Raw genomic sequence first — 22,615 nt, 5'->3', positions numbered from 1 at the left:
ATATATATATATATATGCTGTAACTGCTACTACTGCTACCACTACTAATATAACTACTACTACTACTACTACTAATACTGGAACAACAATAATATGAATAATCATAAATAATATCCATAGTTAATAAGATAATAAAATGTATTATAATAATTTCATTCAGTGTAATATATTTGATCCATTGGTACTTTTCGAATCCATTACAACCATATCGACGTACAGCACAAACTGGCCTCTGTTGGTAAATAGTCCAGGGGGCGTGGCTCTAGAACGCGTCAAACGACATCAAGCGACGTCACGAGGACGGCCGTGCTCATTTCAGCAGTCATCATGGCGTACGCTGCTCTTGTCAAAGGTAAAGAGAGATCGTCGGATGAACAAGTATTATTGTGCAAATCTCTTATCCAGTGGTGGGAATTTGTTGGCGACACCATTATACATGTATCATTGAAGGCCTGTGATGTGTTATAACAGTCAATTCAATACATTGACGTCAATAACATATAGCCTCAAACTGTTAGCTGGAGGTGGATGGCACCCGAAGACCGCCTCTTGAAGCCGAGTTGAACACTCGGCTACGCGTTGTGTTTGTACTTTTACGGCATAATATGCGAGAAGAACATTGTTAAATGAAGCGTTTCTATTTTGTCAAGCAACCCCGTGAAGTGTCGAAGTGAAGCGGGACAATATGTGTCAGTATAGACCCGGTGTGAACCGAGCAAGTCTTATCTCTTCCAGAGCAGCAAAGCTAGCACCGCTGCTAGTGTTGTGGGTAGTGTTATGACGAGGAAGGACGTTTTATCTTTTCGCACGCAATAATCTCACCCGTGAACGAATCTACCCCCACTCCTTTGCCTAGCATAGATGGTCGCATTGTTGTCATGAGTGAATCATGCCATTATTGCAATGGTTAGGCCTTGATTAACGGGACACTTGCATGTTATTATCTGTAGAACCGCCTGCGTCGCGTCATGTTTTTTACTTGTTCATGTTGCACTTCATATGAGGTTGAACCTTGGTAGACTACCCCACACTGGGGTAGTCTATTCATCGATTAAAGTGGTTTTGTGGCGTTTCCTTAGTCCCCACAACCATTTATGCTGCTGCTATACAGTCAGGATCACCAGAAATGTCTTGGTTTTGCCGGTGCCTGACCAGTCTCTAACAAACACGGGTGGTCGTTATTAGTCATTGGATTAATAATAATAATAATAATTGTATTTAAAGGGCGCCTTTCAAGACACTCAAGGTCACCTTACAGAGCATAAAGTTATAAGACAGAGGTTAAACATGAAGAAATTAATAACACTCAAAAAGACGCCTAAAGTGAAGGGGGGGACCTCACTAACCACCACCAATATTGACACACAAGGCCACTTTTATTAACACACAATATTTGTATCTGTTAGCGTTGTGTTTAACTGGACTTCAGTATATGTTGGAGGCATCAACGTGAGGAACAATGATTATTCATAAAGAAATTAAACCTGACCAGTTCAATCCTTTCATTCTCAAGCCTGTCTTTCAATATCAGCACTGAGCTCCATATTATTTTCAACAACTGACACGTTGGGAAGCTAATGTACACAACACCATTCAAATTTATATTTTTTTAGATGGTGGTTTATAGGATAATAAAAAATATTCCTGTAGTGGTTCCTAGCATTTTTTTTAGCAATGCAAATATGCAATGCTTTGCTCAAGCATTGTTGTTATTTAATAAACGTTGTTAGATATCGGCATGTTAAGTTACTATATTGGTCTACAGTGGGATACCAAAAAAGTATTATGTCTAGGTCATCAACTTATCAGTATTATCTTTGCTCAAGCATTGTTGTTATTTTAATAAACGTTGTTAGATATCTGCATGTTAAGTTACTATATTGGTCTACAGTGGGATACCAAAAAAGTATTATGTCTAGGTCATCCACTTATCAGTATTATCTTTCTCTTACAGAGCATCCGTACAGCCATTTGATTGACACACTGAATGATGGTGTTAAATTTTTCAATCCACAAAAATTAAATGACCCAAGATATGGTAAGTCTGGACCAGCCAACTCTGTAGCCTCTGCTTTTGTCACCTTCTGTTTTAGTTTGTTTTAAACATTTTGTTAATTCTGGATGGTGGCTGAGATGTTCGAGCCAACAAAGCATTGTTGATACAATCTTAGTTTTAAAATAACATAAACAATGTGCAAAAAATGGAAACAATGAGCTTTAACAATTTATATTTTACTTCAGGAAAACTGCCTCTATCCATCCGTGTCTTATTGGAGGCGGCCATTCGTAAATGTGACGGCTTTTACGTGAAAGAGGTGGACGTCCAGAACTATCTGGACTGGCAGGAGCAGCAGAATGTGGCTGAGGTGCCGTTCCCTCCCTCCCGGGTCCTTCTCCAGGACTTCACGTGAGTCTGCCGGGCCTGATGCTCCGCACACAGACGGCACACTCAACACTGCTGCACTCTTGACCCGTTGCCATCTGAACCCGTGCTTATTTTTTCTGTTTTAACGCCCATAGGGGTATTCCCGCCATGGTGGATTTGGCGGCAATGCGAGATGCGCTGGTCAAACACGGTGTGGACCCTTACCGCGTCAACCCAGTCTGTCCCACCGACCTCATAGTGGACCACTCGCTACAGATCGACTTCAGCAAATGGTAAGGTCACCGACACAGCCCTTAAGCTCTTTACTTTTTAGCCTTATACTTGAATTAAGTGAGTGGCCCCTTAAAGTTGCAAAACGTACGTTGCAACTAGCTCGTAGTTTAACATTTCCTGGATATGTCTGTAGTCAATGCTGATTGATAGTGATTTCAATAAGGTTAGTCCTCTCACCTTCTAACTGGGTGGGTCTCAGTCTTAAACATATATTGTATGTGTGCGTGTTGCTGATTGTGTTCAAGCACCAAATGTCTACACTTGCTACTTGGCCCATATGATGTCTGCATAAGCTGGTCTCTAAGGTCTATAAGCCCGTGCTTCTGTAGCTACAGTCCCAGAAGGACAACGCTATTTTTGGTACAGTGTATTTCCTATTTGTATTTTACAATTATCAAGTCTACAAAGTATAACCCCGATGAACCCTCCAGTGCCATCCAGAACACACCCAACCCCGGCGGAGGAGAGACCCAGAGCCAGGGCGCGCCTCGCTCCTCCTCCTCCTCCACCCCCGCCCCCGTCTCCTCTGCCCCAGGCAGCGGGCCCAGGCAGCCGCCTCGGGGTGGGGGCGCCCATTGTGGAGCTGCGAGGGGATCCTGTGGCAAGGGCAGCTGCAGCGACACCCCGGCCTCCCCAGGCAAACACCCCCCGGCCGTCCAGCAGATAGAGAACTCGCCCCTGCTCTGCCCCTTCCACCTGCAGCCCGTCTCTGAGTAAGTCTTGAGGCGCTGGGTGATGATGGTGGAGAGGCAGCTCACACGCTGGTTCCCATTTGGGGGTTGCCCGGAAAAGTACGTGGGGGTCACGACCGAGAGCTTGCTGCTTTATAAGCTGTAGATGTTTGTCGGTTTGTTTGATTAAAGAAGGCAAAGTCTAGAGCTCTCTTCTGTACCCACGGACGGCCTATTGATTCATAGCCACATGCAAATGAGTACAAACTACTGAACTGGAGAATTGATGTTACAGCACATGTGGCAAACATATTTCCGAAAATAGATAAGGCTCTATTAAAATAGAGCCTTTGTAATTCCCTAACTATTACAAAGGCTGTAATAGTTAGGAAAAACCTAAGCTAAACTTTCTTTTGTTTCTGTGTTTAACCTGCAGACCAGAAACTGCACTGAAGAGCCAAGAGATGGAGCTGATCCGCAACAAAGAGAGGCTGCAGTTTTTCAAGGTAGTGCGCTACTTCATATGTTTTAAGGCACATCAAAAGTGGATTTTGACATTTGATTTTTTTATTACAGTAAAATGTGTAAAAGTGTGTAAACCGCGGTGTCTCCTTGGTCCTGGCAGTGGTGCTCCAAAGCGTTCCAGAACGTGAACGTGGTCCCGCCGGACGTGGGCGCGGTTCACCAGGTGAACCTGGAGCACCTGTGTCGCGTGGTCCACGTCAGCGACGGCCTGGTGTACCCCGACAGCGTTGTGGGCACCGACTCCCACACCACCATGATCAACGGACTGGGGGTCCTGGGATGGGGTAAGACACGCCGCCACACCGCGAGCCCCCCCTAAACCAAAAATACCAACACAGTTCTGGATTGACTTTATTATGGATTTCAAATCGCCTCCCCTGTTATACAATTAAGCCGGCGACCCCCTTCACAGTGGTATAATGAGCACATGCCACTGACTGAAGTGATCTATTGCTTTTATACAACGGTTACTGTTATGGCGAAACGAAAGTCATAGACACACTACATTTAAAAAGAAACCAAGAAAGTCAAAGTAGCCGTTTTATTAAAGACTACCAAAAAGTAGTCCCTCCTGGCTGCCTTCAAAATGCACGACGGTCGCCATGCAACACACTTTAGCGTCCCTCCGAGAGAACGGTTGTAACGGTTTCCACTTCAAGGCGCGGAGTGATACTTTCACAAAATGATCGGGCGTCATAGCAGTTATGTATACGCTCATTATACAACAGTTAGGAACCAATCAGATCGCTGGATTTAGGCCCCCCGGTGTATAATGATGTCCAACTCACCGTAGCGGGAACTTTGTTAAACAGATATCAGTGTGAAGGAGAGATATTAAACATTTATTTTATAAAATAAATTTGCTTCCAAAGTGATTCTATGCAATGGATGTGCTCATCCAAACCTGGGGGAAATTACAACTGCTTTGTTGTTTTGTTTCTGGAAGTAAAAAACCGAGGCACAGCAAAACGGTCTAGTGTGGTTAGGGGGTTCATGTTCAATCCCCAATGTCTGCACCGCATTCAGCATGCATGGGCCTTCCCATAACCATAACCTCAGAGTGTCTGAAGGGACTGTGGATACATAATTGAAGGTATGAACATGTTACTAGGAGAGATATTAAACCATTTTTTATTTAAGGTCAAACTTGCTTCCAAAGTGTATTCTATGCAATGGATGTGCTCATCCAAACCTGGGCAAATTGCAACTGCTTTTGTGTTTTTGGACGTTAAAAGTGAATAAAAAACGGCAGAGCCATAAATGTATGCTGAATGTCTAATGTCTCACAACCCAGCAGCTTGCCCCTCCCCATAAGCTCTCTAGTGTATAACCCGGTCAGCCTCGTGACGCTGAGTTCACCTGTGCAGGTGTGGGGGGGATCGAGGCCGAGGCGGTGATGCTGGGCCAGCCGGTGGCCCTGACTCTGCCCCAGGTGGTGGGCTGTAAGCTGGAGGGCTGCATCAACCCTCTGACCACCTCCATCGACGTGGTCCTGGGCATCACCAAGGTAACCGCTAGCCATAATGTTCCCTTCTGAAGGCTGCCGGTTGACAATGGAGACAACACTGAAAGAAGAGTAAATGAACAATTCAAATGCATCTGAATCAGAGAGATTCAGATGATATATCAACAATGAATGTATTACACATAGGGCTGCTCGATTATGGGAAACATCATAATCACGATTGTTTTGGTCAATATTGAGATCCCGATTATTCAAACGCTTATTTTTGAGTTTGAAAACATGTTGCACTTATTCAGCATGTCTCTCCCCAAAAAAATGTGTAATTGAGAACTTTTAAATTCCGCCAATATTTTTTTTTTCCAATCTAAAATCGTATACAGATGGATATGCATCCAGCTGTTCTGCCCTTTCTATAAAATATTGTAACTTTTTTTTTTTCGATTATGTTAATTTTGTGAGTGTTTGACGCTAAAAATCGAAATCGCGATCAAAATTCAATTAATCGCCCAGCCCTACTTGCACACAACATATTTGGAAGAACGCTGAGCTAAAAGAATAAATGTTTTGAAGATTTTGGTGGGATATGTTTGTTTGCCGTCACCCCATACTCATACAGTCCACACTAGTGGTAAACAGCTGTTTCCCCCTGGTATGAACAGGTCTGTTTATGACTGAAGCTTGGGCTCTGAGCAGAGTGAGCAGACCATCTCTCCTGGCTTTGCTCCGTCTTGACAGCAACAGAGCAACATGTTCAGTCATGTACCCCGAGCTTCAGCGACCAGGCTCGTTGTGTGTTTGTCTTTCTGTGGCACTGTCATCATGTTGTTTTTGCATAGTCAAAGAAACAAGTGTGTTGTTAATATTCGATTTGTCGTGCATTGAATTTGGAGTGTTAAAACTTGCTCCCTTGGAAGGTGATTGTCCAATCAGGATTAAGTGTTCAACACTGCTGTGGTACGATGTATTCTGACTGTTCTTTTTCCCGTGTGTTCTTCCTTCCGCTCAGCACCTGCGGCAGGCGAACATCGCCGGGAGGTTTGTGGAGTTCTTTGGCCCAGGGGTGTCGCAGCTCTCGGTCCCCGACCGGACCACCATCGCCAACATGAGCCCTGAATACAACGCCACCGTCAGCTTCTTCCCCATCGACCAAGTCACACTCAAGCACTTTAACAAGACCAGTGAGTCCCAGAGAGAGACTTTCAACATTATCGGTGAAACATTGGTGTGGGATTTCAGTATGTGGGTCACAAAATGACCCACATACACATAATGTTTCACCCAAAAGCCACACAATGTGTATAAGCCCTTGGGCTTTCTTTGTGTTTGATCCCTTTGTCAATAAAGAATTTCAACCGTTCACACACAAACATACACACACAAACCAATTTCAGTTGTCTGGAAATGCATGTTTTCCATTTATTCAGTAGGACTGCAGATCAAGCCAGTGTAACCGATAGGGATCTGCACCTGTCGAGCAAGAGCCTGCATTGGCAGGCAATGTTCTGTTGTGATCTGTTGTGTCTTAATGTTAGTGAACACTTTCTGCAAGCCTTTCCTGTAATCCTTCTGTTTCCCCTCCAGACTTCAGCCCGGAGAAACTTGAACTACTGGAGTCGTACATGAAGGCTGTGAACCTTTTCAGAACCTACGAGGACTCTGAAGAGGACCCTGTCTATTCAGAGGTAGGTGGAGTCTGTGTCTGTGTCGGGTGGTGGTGGTGGTGGTGGGGGTGGGGGTGGAGATGTGGGACTGGATGGTCTGGTGGTAAGGGGGTCCGTGTTCAATCCCCAATGTCTGCGCCGCAGTCGGCACGCAGGAGCCACATGCATGCGCCTCATCATAACCATAACCTCAGAGAGTGAAGGAACTGTGGATACATAATTTAAGGTTTTGCATGTGTTACAAGACTCGGTGCCTCAGAGGACAATTGTTTCACAAAGTACAAAATGCACACTCAGAACGGCAGTCTTCGATGTATGAAGTTTACGGTTTCTTTAAGGTTTAGGGGTTCCGGGCTAGAGTGGCCTAGCAGGAAAACGGCTGCCTTGGTGACTCTCTGTGAACAATAGATGCAACTAAACAATGGAAATGGCTTCACAGCAGGTTGCAGTAGGAGGGAGTTTGAATGTGCAAGACGTCTATTCTTAGGAGGAGGAACATTCTCTGGCTCGGTCAACCGCTCTGGCCTTCCTTGTAGAAAGGGTCCTTGAGCAAGACGACCAGCCCCTTCAGCAACCGGCCCGGTTGGGGCCTTGCACGGTTGACATTGCATTGTGTGTGTGTGTGTGTGTTCCCTTAGTTGTACAGGCTGAGCCTTGGAGCCAAAGGCTTAGTACTTAAACCTTGGAGCTACTATGAGACCCTTAGCATGCACTTATATCCTAAGCGGCTTGCAGTGAATATTAGATGGGTGTCATAAAGGCGCATGCAAGGGTTGGAAATGTTGCTCATGCAAGCCTACAGGTAGCCTGTGGACAATCGGGTTCAGACCCCGCAGACCGCCGTTCTGCGGGGTGTCGATTTAGGGGGCGACCGGTAATGGCGACTTTAGAGCTGTGCAGGTTCACTCTACAGACAACACACCCTTTAGCCTGGAACTGTGCTCTTCCCACAGGTGATAGAGATCCAACTGAGCTCCTTTATCCCCTACGTGAGCGGCCCCAAGAGGCCCCAGGACAGGGTGGCAGTCAGCGACATGAAGGTGGACTTCCACAGCTGTCTGAAGGAGAAGGTAAGGGTCCAGCCTTCCCTGTGCATCGCCACACGTATGTTCGGTGTCAGGTCCCCTGATGCAGTTGTTCACTTTGTCATACATGCTGTATATCAAAATCTGGAAATCTCAATCTTAATTTAAGTAAATAAATATTCCCGACATTTATTTAGGGATTAGGGTGTTATACTCCCAGCCAACAGGTTCTTGGTTCAAATCCCCAGGTACCCCCGTTTACCCGTAGGAATCCCTGAGCAAGAGGCCTTAAGGCTTCGTTACGGTTCCACGTTGACGCAGCGCAATGACCACGCAGTCGTGAGCCTGTTTTGGTTCTGCGTCAGGTTTACGTCTGGTTAATGTCAGCGGACCAATCACAGCCCTTGCTGCTGTGTCGCCCCGACGCAAGGTTACTTTTTGGGAGGCGCACGTCCGGCCCTCGCGGTGGACGCAAGGAGGGATCCGCAAGGACGTAAGGGGTCCGTAAACCCCCTCGCGTTGCGTCAACGTGGAACCATACCTTAGCCCTCACCCCTAGCCCCTAGTCCACTCAGGAATGACATCTGAGAAGAAACCCACTGAGAGTGGCTCTAGATCAACGTGCGTGTCCTCAACCCGTCCTCCTCCCGGCGCCAGGTGGGCTTCAAAGGCTTCCACGTGGCCCCCGACCGGCTGCAGACCCAGGTCCCCTTCCAGCACGCGGGCCAGGAGTACCAGCTGGCCCACGGCTCCCTGGTCATCGCCGCCGTCATCAGCTGCACCAACAACTGCAACCCGTCCGTGATGCTGGCTGCAGGTGGGTCTCCGTGACGACCGGCACGAGTACGGGCACGTCTGGCTCGACGATGTTAATGATGAGAGGGCTTTGTGTACCACGAGGGCCATCATCAAAGTGTTCACCAAATATATATATGTAAAGTATATATAGTCCAAGAAAAATGGCCCTTTGGGACATTAAAGTATCTATCAATATCAATCTATATATATATATATATATATATATATATATATATATATATATATATTAGTGCTGTCAAGCGATTAAAATATTTAATCGCAATTAATTGCATTAATGCCATAGTTAACTCAAATGTTTTTTATATGCTAAATATCCCTTGATTTTTGTCCCATTAATTTTTCTCATTTTAATGCTCTTATCAACATGGAGAAGTGCATCGGCTCGCCTTGTGCAAATGGTTTTTTATTGATAACAACATTGGCATATACTGATCAAAACAGGACGATACAAAAAGAAAGCCTATTGTGCAATTAAACGATGAACATACAAACATACTGCCTTGAACATAGCAGTCAGGCTACTGCTTCTTTGTTTTGAACCAAAGAAAAAAAAAAAAAGAATTGCGATAATCGCGCGATAAAAAAATTGGTTTGCGTTAACGCCGTTAATAATGCTTTTAACTGACGGCACTAATATATATATATATATATACATACATATGTGTCCAGAGCAAGTTCAACACAGCACAACACTTTAGTTTCTTTGTCCTTGGTTCCTAGTCGTCACCGTGTTCTAAGTTAGCTGAAGGATTTAAAACAATCAGAATATCCTCGAGCTCCCTACAGTTAAGTATTTCATCTTGTTATGACAGGATTCATCCATATAGATGCAAATACATAATCAATCCAGTATTGAGTATCATTGCATCCCTTTATTTCCCCATTTATTTTAATATTATTATTATTTTTTTAATAATAGATTTTCTTTTTTGACAGACATGCTTTTTTTCATTTTTATGAAGTAATTTATTCCGACATTATTCTATTCTAATTGCGCACGTTGTTTGACTGACAGGTCTGCTGGCGAAGAAGGCGGTAGAGGCGGGGCTTGGCGTCAAGCCTTACATCAGGACCAGCCTGGCCCCCGGGACCGGAATGGTGACCCAGTACCTCAACACCAGTGGGGTCCTGCCCTTCCTCAGCCAGCTGGGGTGGGCACACACACACACACACACACACACACACACACACACTCACACTCACACTCACACTCACACAATCACATTGTGCTTGTCCGTTGACGGATGAAGGGCATGTCTGACGTTTGGGTAACGCAATCTGATTGGCCGACGGATCCGTCGCTGCCTGAAATATTGAACATTTCTCAACTTCGGCGTCGACAGAATGGATTGACCCACAATGCATTTCGAGAGCGGCCCATGCAAAGTCAATGAGACACACACAACCTCCTCCTCACAAAGCGCCATTGTGTGACTTGTTCTCCTTATTATTGTTTCTCTGCAGCTTTGAGGTGATAGGGTACGGCTGTGCCACCTGTGTGGGCAACACGGCCCCTCTGCCCGAAGGCGTGGCCGAGGCCATCAAACAGGTACATTGTGCCCTGGATCCATCCTCCAGATGCTCCCAACTCGTGTGGGTCTTTTGCGACCCCCACATTTCTAAAGTATTTGCTCATCCGGTTCCACACGCATTGTTGTTAACCCAATCGTCATCTGCCCCTAAAAACACCCTGGTCGTTTTCTCATGATACTAATCAGAAATCATCTTCTCGTGTATCAAGGGCCTCTCATGAGACGGTGTGAAACCTCCTCAATTATTTATTATCAGGTAAAAATTAGCTTATAACTCATTCACCCACGCCCACTATTATAGAGCTTATAAGGTTTCTAGAGTCTAGAGCCCTACTTGGGGTTAGCACAAGGGATCCAGAGCCCTACTTGGGGTTGGCACAAGGGATCCAGAGCCCTACTTGGGGTTGGCACAAAGGATCCAGAGCCCTACTTGGGGTTGGCACAAGGGATCCAGAGCCCTACTTGGGTTTGGCACAAAGGATCCAGAGCCCTACTTGGGGTTGGCACAAGGATCCAGAGCCCTACTTGGGGTTGGCACAAAGGATCCAGAGCCCTACTTGGGGTTGGCACAAAAGATCCAGAGCTCTACTTTGATTGGCCTGGCACTAGCCTCTCCCCAACTCTGGAGGGATGGACGAACACCTCGGAACGGTTCCAACCTCTCCCCCTTGTGTTGTAGGGGAACCTGGTGGCGTGCGGCGTGCTGTCGGGCAACAGGCACTTTGAAGGGCGCCTGTTTGACTGCGTGAGCGCCAACTACCTGGCCTCGCCCCCCCTAGTGGTGGCATACGCCATCGCAGGGACAGTGGACATCGACTTTGAGAAGGAACCCCTGGGTAAGTGTGCGTGTGTGCAGCGGATGGTAAACACTGTAGGCTTAGCGCTAGGCTGTAGCTGAGGAGGGTGGAGTAGATACCGGTAGGGCCGGCCGGTTTGGCCTAAAAATAAAATCGTATTTTATTTTCTTATTTTTATTATTTCAAACCAAACCCGATTATTGATTTTAATCTATCATTTTTTCTATGAATGACATATATATGTATTTTTTAAGTTTGGATTTTATTTTGAAGATAACCAATGATTTAACAAAAGCAACATTTGTTTGCCACAGACTTTAGGCAAACTCTAAACACTGTGTTGACATTTTACTCTTTAAAAAAAAAAAAAAAAAAAAAAAGGTATTTTTGTTTTTCAATAATTGATTTTCTTTTTAAAAAAAAAAATCGATTATTGACCATAAATTAGAATTACGATTAAACAACGATTAATCGCCCAGCTCCAGGTACCGGCTAAATCGTACAGCCAGGTTAGACTGGGGGCAGGAGTTATCCTGGGAGATGGAGGTCCCTCTCACTCTCTCTCCCTCTCCCTCTCTCACTCTCTCTCTGCCTCTCTCACTCTCCCTCTCTCAGGGGTGACCCCCGAGGGGAAGGAGGTGTTCCTTCGTGACGTGTGGCCGTCCAGAGAGGAGGTGCAGCAGATGGAGGAGGACACGGTGGTCTCCTCCATCTTCCAGGAGCTCAACAGCAGGATGGAGGTGAGGTCTTAACCCCCCCCCCCCTGACTCACAGCACCAGCGGCTGCTAGCTGGAACGGGGGGCAGTAAAGGGTGGATTATGGTCCCACGTTGACGCAACCCAAGGGGGTATCGGACCCCTTACGTCCTTACGGACCCTCCTTGCGTCCAGGACGTGCGCCTCCCAAAAAATGTTAACCTTCCGTCGAGGCGACGCAGCAGCGAGGGCTGTGATTGGTCCGCTCGACGGACCAATCACCCCACGCGGAACCATAACGGTTCAGGACCGTGTCGAAGCGTCTGCGTGGTCCTTGCGTTGCGTGAACGTGGAACCGTAGTCAGCCCTTTAGTCAGTTCCCCCGTTGGTGCTGATTGGTGCTGTGCTCTCCTGCAGAAGGGGAACGCGCTGTGGAGCAACCTGGAGTGCCCGGAGACTGCGGTGTTCCCCTGGGACCAGAAGTCCACCTACATCCGCCAGCCCGCCTTCTTCCACAAGCTGGTCAGTGGTTATGTAACAACTATTCGCCGAAGGCAGAGTGAGTAGTGGGGAATAGCCCCCCCCCCCCGAGACCGAAGGTCTATTCACGGAGCCTGAGGTGAATAATTGTTTTAGTATATACTACACGTGAACACTCCAAAAATAAACAAGATAACACTTTTTGCCGGGATTTATTTGTTTTTATTAGCGGTTTATTAGCGTTGCAAAGCGGGACATTTTACGATAAAACAATATCCCGAGTTTGAGATCTCAATCATGGGATAGTGCCCAATTTCCCGAGATAGCGAACCAATCAATTTGCGCCATCTTAGGAGGTTCACGTGTAGCACTAACATCGAATAGACAGAGTGGTGCTTTACTCATCCCAGACAGGAAACGAGGACTGTCGTAGAAATTATAATTAGATTAAAACAATCGAATTATCCCACATGCAAAGCACAAAAAATAATTAAAAATAGAAAATATGTCAGTAGTAAGTAGATGTAAATGGTTTCACGGATGGGTTTGACATTAATATGGTCTGCAATTAGAGAGATCCATTATCAACATTGAAAATAAAGTTTAAGTAAAACAAGCAACATCAGCCTGACCCCCACTCAGGAACTCCTGCCCATATATGGACCAACAGTTAGTTCATAGTTCATAACTCCTACAGTGAGATGGCGGTAGCTTCCACCATTAGCCCCCCTCACCACCCTGCTCTCTGCCGCCCCCTGTGTTCCAGAGTAAAGAGCTGCAGCCCCCCCGCTCCATAGAGCACGCCCACGCCCTGCTGTTCCTAGGCAACAAGGTGACCACCGATCACATCTCCCCTGCCGGCAGCATCTCCCGGGTCAGCGCCGCCGCCAAGTACCTGTTGAGCAAACGGTGAGGGGAACGCAGCCGCACACACGCCTACATGAGTACACACACACACACACGCATGCACGCACGCACGCTTGCTCACAAGCACACATACAGGTCATACTCCTAAAATTTGAATATCGTGCAAAAGTTCATTTATTTCAGTAATTCAACTTAAAAGGTGGTACTAATGCATAATATAGACTCATTACATGCAGTGTGATATTCCAAGCCTTTATTTGTTTCACAATTTGTACAACAATTTATGAAAACCCCAAATTCAAAATCTCATAAAATTAGAATATTATGAAAAGGTTCCACAATGTAGGCTCAAAGCGTCACATTCTAATCAGCTAATTAATCCAAAACATCTGAAAAGAGTTCCTGAGCATTATTGTAAGCAATAATCTTCAAAATTATAACAAATAAAGGCTTGGAATATCTCACTTTGCATGTAATGAGTCCACATAATGTATTAGTAACTGAAATAAATGAACTTTTGCACGATATTCTAATTTTCTGAGTATGACCTGTACATAGTCATTCATTCTTAAACACTCACTCACACATATACACATACTCTTATACAGTCTCACACACACACTCGTTCACACTCTCTCACACATACACACACACGCACTCTTTCACACACTCTCACAAACACACACTCACTAACTCTCCCCCCCACCCCCACCCCAGGCTGACGCCCCGGGAGTTCAACTCGTACGGCGCCCGGCGGGGGAACGACGCGGTGATGACCAGGGGGACGTTCGCCAGCATCAAGCTGCTGAACCGCTTCATCGGGAAGTCGGGCCCCAAGACGCTGCACATCCCATCGGGCCAGACGGTGAGGGGGGGGGGGTTGTGGGGGTGTGTGTGTTGCAGGATGTGTGTGTTGCAGGATGTGTGTGTTGAAGCAGGGTGTGTCTGTCTGTCTTGATGCGGGACGTGTGTGTGTGTGTGTGTGTGTGTGTGTGTGTGTGTGTGTGTGTGTGTGTGTGTGTGTGTGTGTGTGTGTGTGTGTGTGTGTGTGTGTGTGTGTGTGTGTGTGTGTGTGTGTGTGTGACGCGAGGCCTCTGTCCTGACCCAGTGTGCCCTCTCTCTGTGTAGCTGGATGTGTTCGAGGCAGCAGAGCGCTACCAGAGAGAGGGCATCCCCCTCATCATCCTGGCAGGGAAGGACTACGGCTCGGGGAGCTCCAGGGACTGGGTGGCCAAAGGACCCTGCCTGCTGGTAATGTTTCATTTATACTAAGCTAGGGCTGGGCGATTAATCACATTTTTCTTCTTTTATTTTTTATTTTTATTACGATTTTCCAGGTCCATACATTTTATCGCGATTTCGATTTTTAGCGTCCAACGATCAAAAAACTAGTTTTCATTAAATGTTTTATAGAAAGTGCAGAACAGCTGGATACATATCTGTACATCATTTTAGATTCCAGCATTTTCTTTTTGACCATTTTGTGTATTTTCTTAAGGCAAAGTTACAAAGACATTTTTGGGAGAGTCATGCACATGTTTTCAAACTCAAAAACAATTGTTTGAATCATCGTGATTTCATTATTGACCAAAATAATCATAATAGCTATGGCTGCTGTACATTTATTCTAACTATATTAGAAGGACAGCAGGGGGGAGAAAGAGAGAGGGAAAGAGACACAGGTTCACCACAGCCTGGGTGCGTGCTGCTGGGGATAAAAACAAACAAACAGTAGCCTCCAGGTATTATTCTTTACAATTAACATGTCGCGTAAAACGCTTGCTTGGGCGAACAAGGAGGTGGAGACGTTCGTCTGCATTCTTGGGGAGGAAGACGTTGTTTACGATGTTAACGTAGCTGCCGCGGCGATCGACATCCGGCCTACCACAAAGGGTACTGTCGGCAGTGGAAACGCGACCTCGGAACTGAGCTGGGCTATACCGCCCCCTCCCTACCGCACCTTTGCGATCCGATCCGTTCCGCACCCTGCAGTGGAAACGCGGCATAAAGGGCTGATTATGGTCCCACGTTCACGCAACGCAATTGCCACTCAGAGGCTTCGACACAGCACTGAACCGTTACGGTTCTGCGTCGGGTCTTAGTAAGTGGACCAATCACAGCCCTCGCTGCTGCGTCGCCTCGACTGAAGGTTACTATTTTTTGGGAGGCGCACGTCCCGGCCCTTGCGGTAGACGCAAGGAGGGTCCGCAAGGACGTAAGGGCTCCGTGACCCCCTTGGGTTGCGTGAACGTGGGACCGTTCTCCCCTCCTCCTCCTCATCCACTTCCCTCCCCACCCGCCGCTCTCCGCAGGGGGTGCGAGCCATCATCGCCGAGAGCTTCCAGAAGCTCCACCAGACCCAGCTGCTGGGGATGGGCATCCTGCCCCTGAGCTTCCTGCCCGGCCAGACGGCCGACTCCCTGGAGCTCAGTGGGAAGGAGAAGTTCTCCATCAGCCTGCCCGAGGAGCTGGCTCTGGGCCACGCGCTCACGGTGCAGGTGGGCTCTCCTGTACGTTTTTAAAGCGTTGGTTTTTATATTGTGTCTTAGTTTTATTGTTGTGTGTTTTATATTATAGTTATAGGAAAGGCAATGGAAGGCAACTTTATTTATGTAGCACTTTTCGTACACGAGGCAGACTGAAAGTGCTTCAGATACAGTCATAAAATAAAATAGATAAGTAAAAGAATATAGAGTTGTATATTATTTCTTAGTATCTTTATTTAAAATCCATGGACAGTGGTTTCCTTTTTGTTTTGTATTTTTTTACCGCCTCTTTATGGCGACACTTGTTGACTCTCACTTTTGCCACGGCGCATGCACGCATGAGTCCTGTGTGTTGTTTCCATAAGGAAAAGATGGCGACAGGCGTTGTTTCATGTTGGATTGAGTCTGCATAAATATACCAACTCAATTGAGCAGCGACATATAATGGAAATGATGATTGAATGTACAAAGAATGCTCTGCATCGAAGCTGTCGTTTTTGAATGGCTACAAAAGAGAAGCTCTTTGAGCCCGTCTCTCTATTTTAAAGTGTTGGTTTATTTCAATGTTGGCACACGTGTTTACAAACCGCCCTTCTGTCCGTGTTCCTCCAGACCAGCGAAGGGAAGTCGTTTGGTGTGACGGCGCTCATCGACAGCGAGTTGGACCTGATCTACTACCGTCACGGAGGCCTGTTACCATACGTTGCTCGGACAATGATTTAACACCAACCCCACTCCCCTTTCGCATGCTCAAAGGGGCCCTCATCTGGCTGCGTGGGCTCAGTGTGGCCGACAGCCAGGCTCCCTCCAGCAACACAAGAAGAGACACATGCTGACAAAACCTGCTTCGCTAGGCCAGGCGCAACACGTTTTTATAACAATCCTTTGAGTTCTCTCCCCCCCCCCCCCCCCCCAAATAGGTTGGAGTCAAGAAGCGGAAGGTTAGAAACAAATGACATCCACTATCGGTGCTAGTACAACAAAACACACGTCACGGGTCCATCCATCCATCCAAGAATGCATGAATGAAATAAGACGTTTGCCACAAGGTATGCGAGCACTTGCAAGAGCACACACACACACACACGTGGAAATGTGAAATCACTTCTTTCTGCCCATGCTGACATCTTGGGTCAATACAGCAGATGCAAAAAAAAACAAAAAAAACTTTTTGGTCATCATTGCTGACTGGTGTCAAGAAAGGACGGCTTCAGATCTCGCCAACCCAGGACCCACCAGTGATATGGCTTGGGACAGATCCTCCCCCTTAGATATGTCCTGGTTATCAGATGTGTGTGTGTGTGTGTGACGGTCCCACAACGCACCCTGCACTGACACAACCATACCTCCACACCTCAATCCCACATTTCCTTGATTTATGAGTCAGTAGGCTCTAGACGTCAATAAGGAACAAAATGTCTGTATGCCAATCCAGGCCATGAACACATCAGAGTACAAATCGGATTCCGCCCTTTGTGACTTTGTATGCTGTTGGTTTTTCGCCCCATGCCACAGAGATTTCATCATTGAGGTTTTACCCACACGATGGATGTTTCGGCATGCCCATAAAGCACCTTAGAATGGCTGTTTTACCCATGTGGCTGTCATCATTCAAATCGGTCTTCATTTCTTCTCCCCAACACATGCACTTCTTCTGCTTTGCTAGACTGTGGTGAAACCAGATGGATGAGCTCCTGTGTTTCAGGTTGAAATGCAGTGGAGTCGTAGCTACTGAGAGGGCACTGCATGGCAGATGGGTTTAGTGAACCCAGCTCCTATTGCACAACAGCTCTTGGGACTGGAGCACCAATATGACATACCTTTCTGCCATTCATCAGGTGTTGCCCCGTTTCAATACAACTACTTACACCCATAAACATGCCCACTCCTTCCCGTTGAGTAAGGAAGAGTTCACATTCGTTCACGTGTCCAAGCCGTTTGGACAGTAGCCTAGAAGCAGAGCTTTTAAGTAGATGGCATTATGTACCTGTGTATCCATCCAATGCAACATGTCAGGCTATTTAGAACCAAGTGGAAAGCAGCATTTATGCATATATTATAACTGAGCATGTCATGAAGTTTACTGCGATTTACTTAAACCTACATGTGGATTATTTCTTTTTTTTTACCATTAACCGACTTTTTTTTGTCTAAAGTTGTGAAAGCCAGTGTTTGCCTTGACGGACGGCCAAAGCAAGTTGGAGCAAGTAGCAAGTGTTCATCTGCTACTGATGTCCACTGCTGCCCCTAACCCCACCACCACCACCCCTAAGTCAGGTGTTCCTGGTGTCCCCTGGGTTCAGGCACAGTGCTGACCTTTTCTAGCTTCAGAAAAAGGGTTCCCGTGTTTTATTCTTTGGATTTGCAACTCGAGTGACAAATAAAGAAGTCTGCCATCCCAAGTTAAGAGTAGTGTTTTGATTCAAGTGAAAGTCTCTCAGGGAAACTATGTGAAGTGTCTTCAAGCCTTAGTTACCCAGTGTTTTTATTGGTTGGTTGGGCTGGGAAAAGACTGTGGGGGGGGAAACCAGGACAATTCTAAATGCTATGTGTTGGGAGATGGAATGCAGAACTAAACGTACTCCAGGGTGATTAGTAAAGGCTTATCTTAAACAATGAAGAGCTGTAATGGTTTCCAACGATTCTAGGTTCAAACCCACAACCAATATGATTAAGGTCTATCCTCACCACCGCTAATACAATACCATGCGTAGACACTCGTATCTCCAGTAGGAAATTAAACACTGCCAGTTATTTTGCCCAACCGGTTGACTCATAAATAACCTTTCTGCATATGAGGTGCAAACCACATTAAAATATGAATTCCAGGGAGGCCAAGAAATGTGAAAAGTGCAACTTTTATTTCATGTATTTTTCTTGACACTGTGCACGTTCACAAGTGATGGCAGCATTTGATTTACAGAAGGCTACATATGAAGACAAATTCTGAATTTCCGACATTTAGGGTCTAGTGATTGTTTTTATAAGGAGCAACGTGACGTGTGCAAAGGAATGTCTTCCGATAGTAACCATAGTGATACGGGCTGGCACCGCAGTTTCCTGCGAGGCCAACCCATGACGTTAAGTTCAAGCTCTCATACAAATAAAATGAGGCGAAACAAGGGAAAAGAAACCGGGCTCATTGCTGGTTTAAAACAAGGATCATTTTGGTGACTGGTAATGCTGAACTCAGATTAAATCGATCAAGATAACAGCAGTTTGATGTATCTGTTGGCTAAACTAGATGTCTTCAGCTAATTATGGTCATTAGTAAATAATTGCCATTTCAATATGCCCCTGCAATACGTAGAAAAAAGATTATAATTAAAGTTACGGGGGCAGATTTTTTTTTGTTGAAATTTGAAAAAAGGCACATCCATATAAAGTTCTGTGGTGAGTTTCTTTTTGTTTTGGACACAAGTGAAATATCGTTCAGTATATACAGGACCTTGACCTGCATCACAGTCACAACAACAGCCTATATAACATAACAACCCCTGTCCCTTACCCAACACCACACTTGCATGGCCAACAAATATAATGCTCTGATCCTCTGCAACAATCTCACAACCAACAGTTATTTTTATCTGAAAAAAAGAAAGAAAAATGCCAGAACTACTCTGGGAGGAAGTGCCAACATGGTTTCCTGTAGTAACCAATTTCATTTTTATAACTCTTCATACTTTTTTCAATATCCCAACCCCTCCCTTATAGAGAACAGAAGTCAGCTTCTGTACAGCGGACAAAACGATGAGCTACCCTGGCTCTTACCTTTGTCGCGGGCGAGAAGCCCTGTTGTAAACAATCAACAACGCTAATGTTAAGAGGACTGGCTGATCAATGTAGGGGGCGTATACTGTCCTGAGAACAATCCCCCGTTATCCCCGTGGAAATCAATGGAATCATTGTTAAACACTTACCTGTGTGTGTGTGTGTGTGTGTTCTTTGTCATCGTCTAATAAGAAAATATTTGTGTACGGTTAAACAAAAAAATAGATATAAAATTATCAATGCAATAGAATAAAGGGCTATGTGTTATAGTGTGATTTCTTAAAAAACAAAACTGGATTGCATCTCTTCTCCCTTTTACAATGCACCTGTTCTTCTTCTCCTTGGTTTTAAAAAAAGGCAAGAGGTAAGTGTATCAGAGAAGGCAGCCTCTTCTGTCCTCCAAAGGGCTAACGTCCACGGGCTAGGCGATGGCTTTAGCCTCAGGTAAGAACGCATCCCAGTATTTAATGAGCTGAGGAGAGATGGGGAGCTACGTTAGTATTGGTGCGAAACTGCTCCCGATTTATCCAATTGTAGAATTGTCCGCTCAATGACTAAATGTAAGAAACATTAATACGCTTTCTACTTCTATACAACAGCCTAAATGCTCAGAACCCAATCACCCAATAAGAGAATATTAGTGGAATATCAAGCAGGGCTACAATGATGAATACAATAGAATACCGACCTTTGCTGTACGTGATTTGATGTAAACATTGATTAACTTTAAACCCCATCAGAGCAGAGGCTCACCTGTTGCTGAGCCTTGAGCTGAGTCTCAAGGTACTTGATGATCTGCCTCTTGAAGTTCTTCACCTTCTCCTTCTGTGAGAACACACACACACAGAGGTGAGTGAGTAAGTGAGTGAAAGTGACTGCCCGCATGTGCACGTGGGTTTGAGTGGGAGAAGGGAAGGGGAGGGGTGAGAATGTGTGTTTATGAGTGACTGAGTATTCTTTGTCATTGTCTAGTAAGAAAATATGTGTGCCTGACGAGGCAACAGCAAAACGCGTCGTTCATGAACTAAACAGCTTATCAGCGTATAGCAGTGTGCGGTGATGTGACACTTCTTTGACTTTATATACCGTTGTTGACTGCATCTCACCAGCACCTGAGGGCCAACAGGCTGTGCACGGGGACTTCTTTGTAAGACAATATGTGTGTTTACCTCAAAGCGGACGACTTCTTTGCGCACAGTGGAGGACACCCGGTCAAAGTCTCCCTCGTACTGGGTCACCTTGGCCTCCCACTGGGGAGGGAGAGAGGGCGGAGGGCTCGTCAGGTTCAGTGGGAAGGATGAACGTACAGTCAGCCGCGATGAAAGATCGTGTTCAATTCTCCAGACCACAACCCCGGGCCTTTGCAAAGCAGAGGACGGATGCACCACAACATTGAGTCATTTATTGAATGCACCACATTTAGTGGGCGTGGCACTTGAGTGGCCAATCAGATTACAGTGGGGGGGGGGGGTGGCATGTGCCAAATCAGGCCCCCTTCTTGTCGGACCCGCCCCTGCGACCAAAACACCTCCCATGGGTACATCGGATGGGGGGGGGGTTGTACATTGGGTGGGGTGGGGGGGGGGATTGGGGTGGGGATTGGGGTGGGTTGGGGGTGTACCTCAGCGATGTCGTCCTTAGCCTGCTGCAGCTTGTCGGGCTTGTTGGCCCAGAGCAGCTTGGCCTCCGACTCGCGCTTCTTCTGCAGCATGGTCTGGGCGTCCTGCCAGCGCTGCCACGCCTTCATACGGTGATCGAAGGAGCCCTAGGGAGAGCCAGCGAGCGCATTACTACCCAACGCGTCTCTCAGTCATCAGGCGAGCGGTGGCCACGCACTGTTCCGGCACCGGAAACCACTGCATGAAGGCTTAGTTATGGTTCCACGCGGTCGTGGACCTGTTTTGGTTCTGCTTCAGGTTTACGTCAACCGACCAATCACAGCCCTCGCTGCTGCGTCGCCTCAACGCAAGATTACAATTTTTGGGAGGCGCACGTCCGGACCTTGCGGTGGACGCAAGGAGGGTCCGCAAGGATGTAATGAGTCGGTAAGACCCCCTAGCGTGGCGTCAACGTGGAACCATAACTCCGCCTTTCGGTACCCCCCCTACTCAGACATACACACGCACGCACGTACCCGGACAGAGCCCAGGAGGCGGATGTAGTCGGCGATGAGCTCGGCGAAGCTGAAGGAGTCGCAGGACGCCTGCTCCTGGTGCAGCTGCTCCATCTTGTCCTCCACCTCGGCCAGCTGGGACAGGGCGCGGGACAGCGCCGTGTTGTCCTCCGAGCTGCCCAGCATGGCCACGCTCTTGGAGAAGCAGGCCGTGTTGAGGGACAGCTCTGCCGTACGTCGGGGGGGGGGGGAGAGGGAGAGGAGACGATGAAAGTCGGGCCCCGACTTTCTTTTCCCATATGTTCTCCTTGGACGCGTTTCAGGAATATCCCCGGAAAGAGGGACTCGTTGCGAAAACGCATCGAGCTGTAGAAACGCTGCGGTACATATTCAAGGCCACTGTGTGGCGCTGGTTCTCCAGTAATAAAAGAAGACTAAGCGGAGAAAGCGGTTTTCAAACGTTTTAGATTGAGCGGAAAATACTGACTAACCCTGAATGCACAGTTAGTGATTACATTGACGAAGGTGCTGTATTTAAAGCGAAAAAAGCTAAAAAGAAAATAATACAAATCCAATATTTCTTTTTTTACGGAGTTCTTAATGTGGGGTGGCGATGACGTCATCGTTTGCGTATCAAGTGTCCACACGAATCCGAACACGAAAACTGACCTTCTTAAGGTCTTGATTCGATTCGATATCGATTCGATATTGATCCAAATGCTTCGATATCGATTCAATAATACGTGCAGATGACAAAGATACCTAAATATTATTTAGAATTGAACCATTTCAAAATGAATTAAACATTTCATTGTGCTCTAACTAGCAAAAAGGGAATACACCATTGTATAGTATTGTTCCTGAGCTAAACTTGCAGCATAAAAGTAATAATCATAACATGGACAAATGTAAAAGGGCATGTACATTTAGAAATACTCGCTTCTAGATTACAATGACTGATTATGCTTCTTTTTTTTTCAACAAAATTCTGAATCGAAATTGAAATCGTGAACAAATTAATTGCAGTGCATTGATGAATCGATATTTT

At 46.3% G+C, this 22,615-nt stretch overlaps 2 protein-coding genes across 4 annotated transcripts in view; one reads left to right on the top strand and one right to left on the bottom strand.

The window, feature by feature from the left end:
• The first annotated feature begins 254 nt into the window (after window positions 1-254).
• On the top strand, window positions 255-18,116 carry ireb2 (iron-responsive element binding protein 2). 2 transcript variants are annotated; one of them, XM_056599466.1, is made up of 22 exons: window positions 255-352; window positions 1,955-2,038; window positions 2,242-2,407; window positions 2,521-2,658; window positions 3,091-3,372; window positions 3,767-3,836; window positions 3,956-4,139; window positions 5,223-5,362; window positions 6,327-6,498; window positions 6,902-7,002; window positions 7,935-8,051; window positions 8,664-8,823; window positions 9,841-9,976; window positions 10,290-10,374; window positions 11,037-11,193; window positions 11,770-11,894; window positions 12,268-12,372; window positions 13,097-13,239; window positions 13,915-14,062; window positions 14,326-14,448; window positions 15,510-15,707; window positions 16,296-18,116. In XM_056599466.1, the coding sequence occupies exons 1-22, from the start codon at window positions 328-330 to the stop codon at window positions 16,404-16,406; spliced, it is 2,970 nt and encodes a 989-aa protein (XP_056455441.1). In that variant the 5' UTR covers window positions 255-327; the 3' UTR covers window positions 16,407-18,116. The 2 variants fall into 2 exon arrangements, with proteins under 2 accessions (XP_056455441.1, XP_056455440.1); XM_056599465.1 differs by lacking the exon at window positions 255-352 and having other exon boundaries at window positions 373-2,038; window positions 15,510-15,695.
• The window catches only part of snx1a (sorting nexin 1a), a 12,625-nt gene continuing 7,965 nt past the window's right edge, over window positions 17,956-22,615 (bottom strand). For both annotated transcript variants that reach the window (XM_056599467.1, XM_056599468.1), the window contains exons 11-15: window positions 21,589-21,794; window positions 21,076-21,219; window positions 20,624-20,704; window positions 20,208-20,279; window positions 17,956-19,926 (exon numbers count right to left, since the gene is read on the bottom strand). In XM_056599467.1, the coding sequence (XP_056455442.1) occupies window positions 19,876-19,926; window positions 20,208-20,279; window positions 20,624-20,704; window positions 21,076-21,219; window positions 21,589-21,794 (554 nt within the window). In that variant the 3' untranslated portion in view covers window positions 17,956-19,875. The remainder of the gene's footprint in view (window positions 19,927-20,207; window positions 20,280-20,623; window positions 20,705-21,075; window positions 21,220-21,588; window positions 21,795-22,615) is intronic.

The sequence above is a fragment of the Gadus chalcogrammus genome, chromosome 9 (genome assembly GCF_026213295.1).
Source record: "Gadus chalcogrammus isolate NIFS_2021 chromosome 9, NIFS_Gcha_1.0, whole genome shotgun sequence".
NCBI classification, from domain to species: Eukaryota; Metazoa; Chordata; class Actinopteri; order Gadiformes; family Gadidae; genus Gadus; species Gadus chalcogrammus.
Note: the sequence above shows the minus strand (reverse complement) of the source record. Positions and strands in the feature narration are given on the sequence as shown.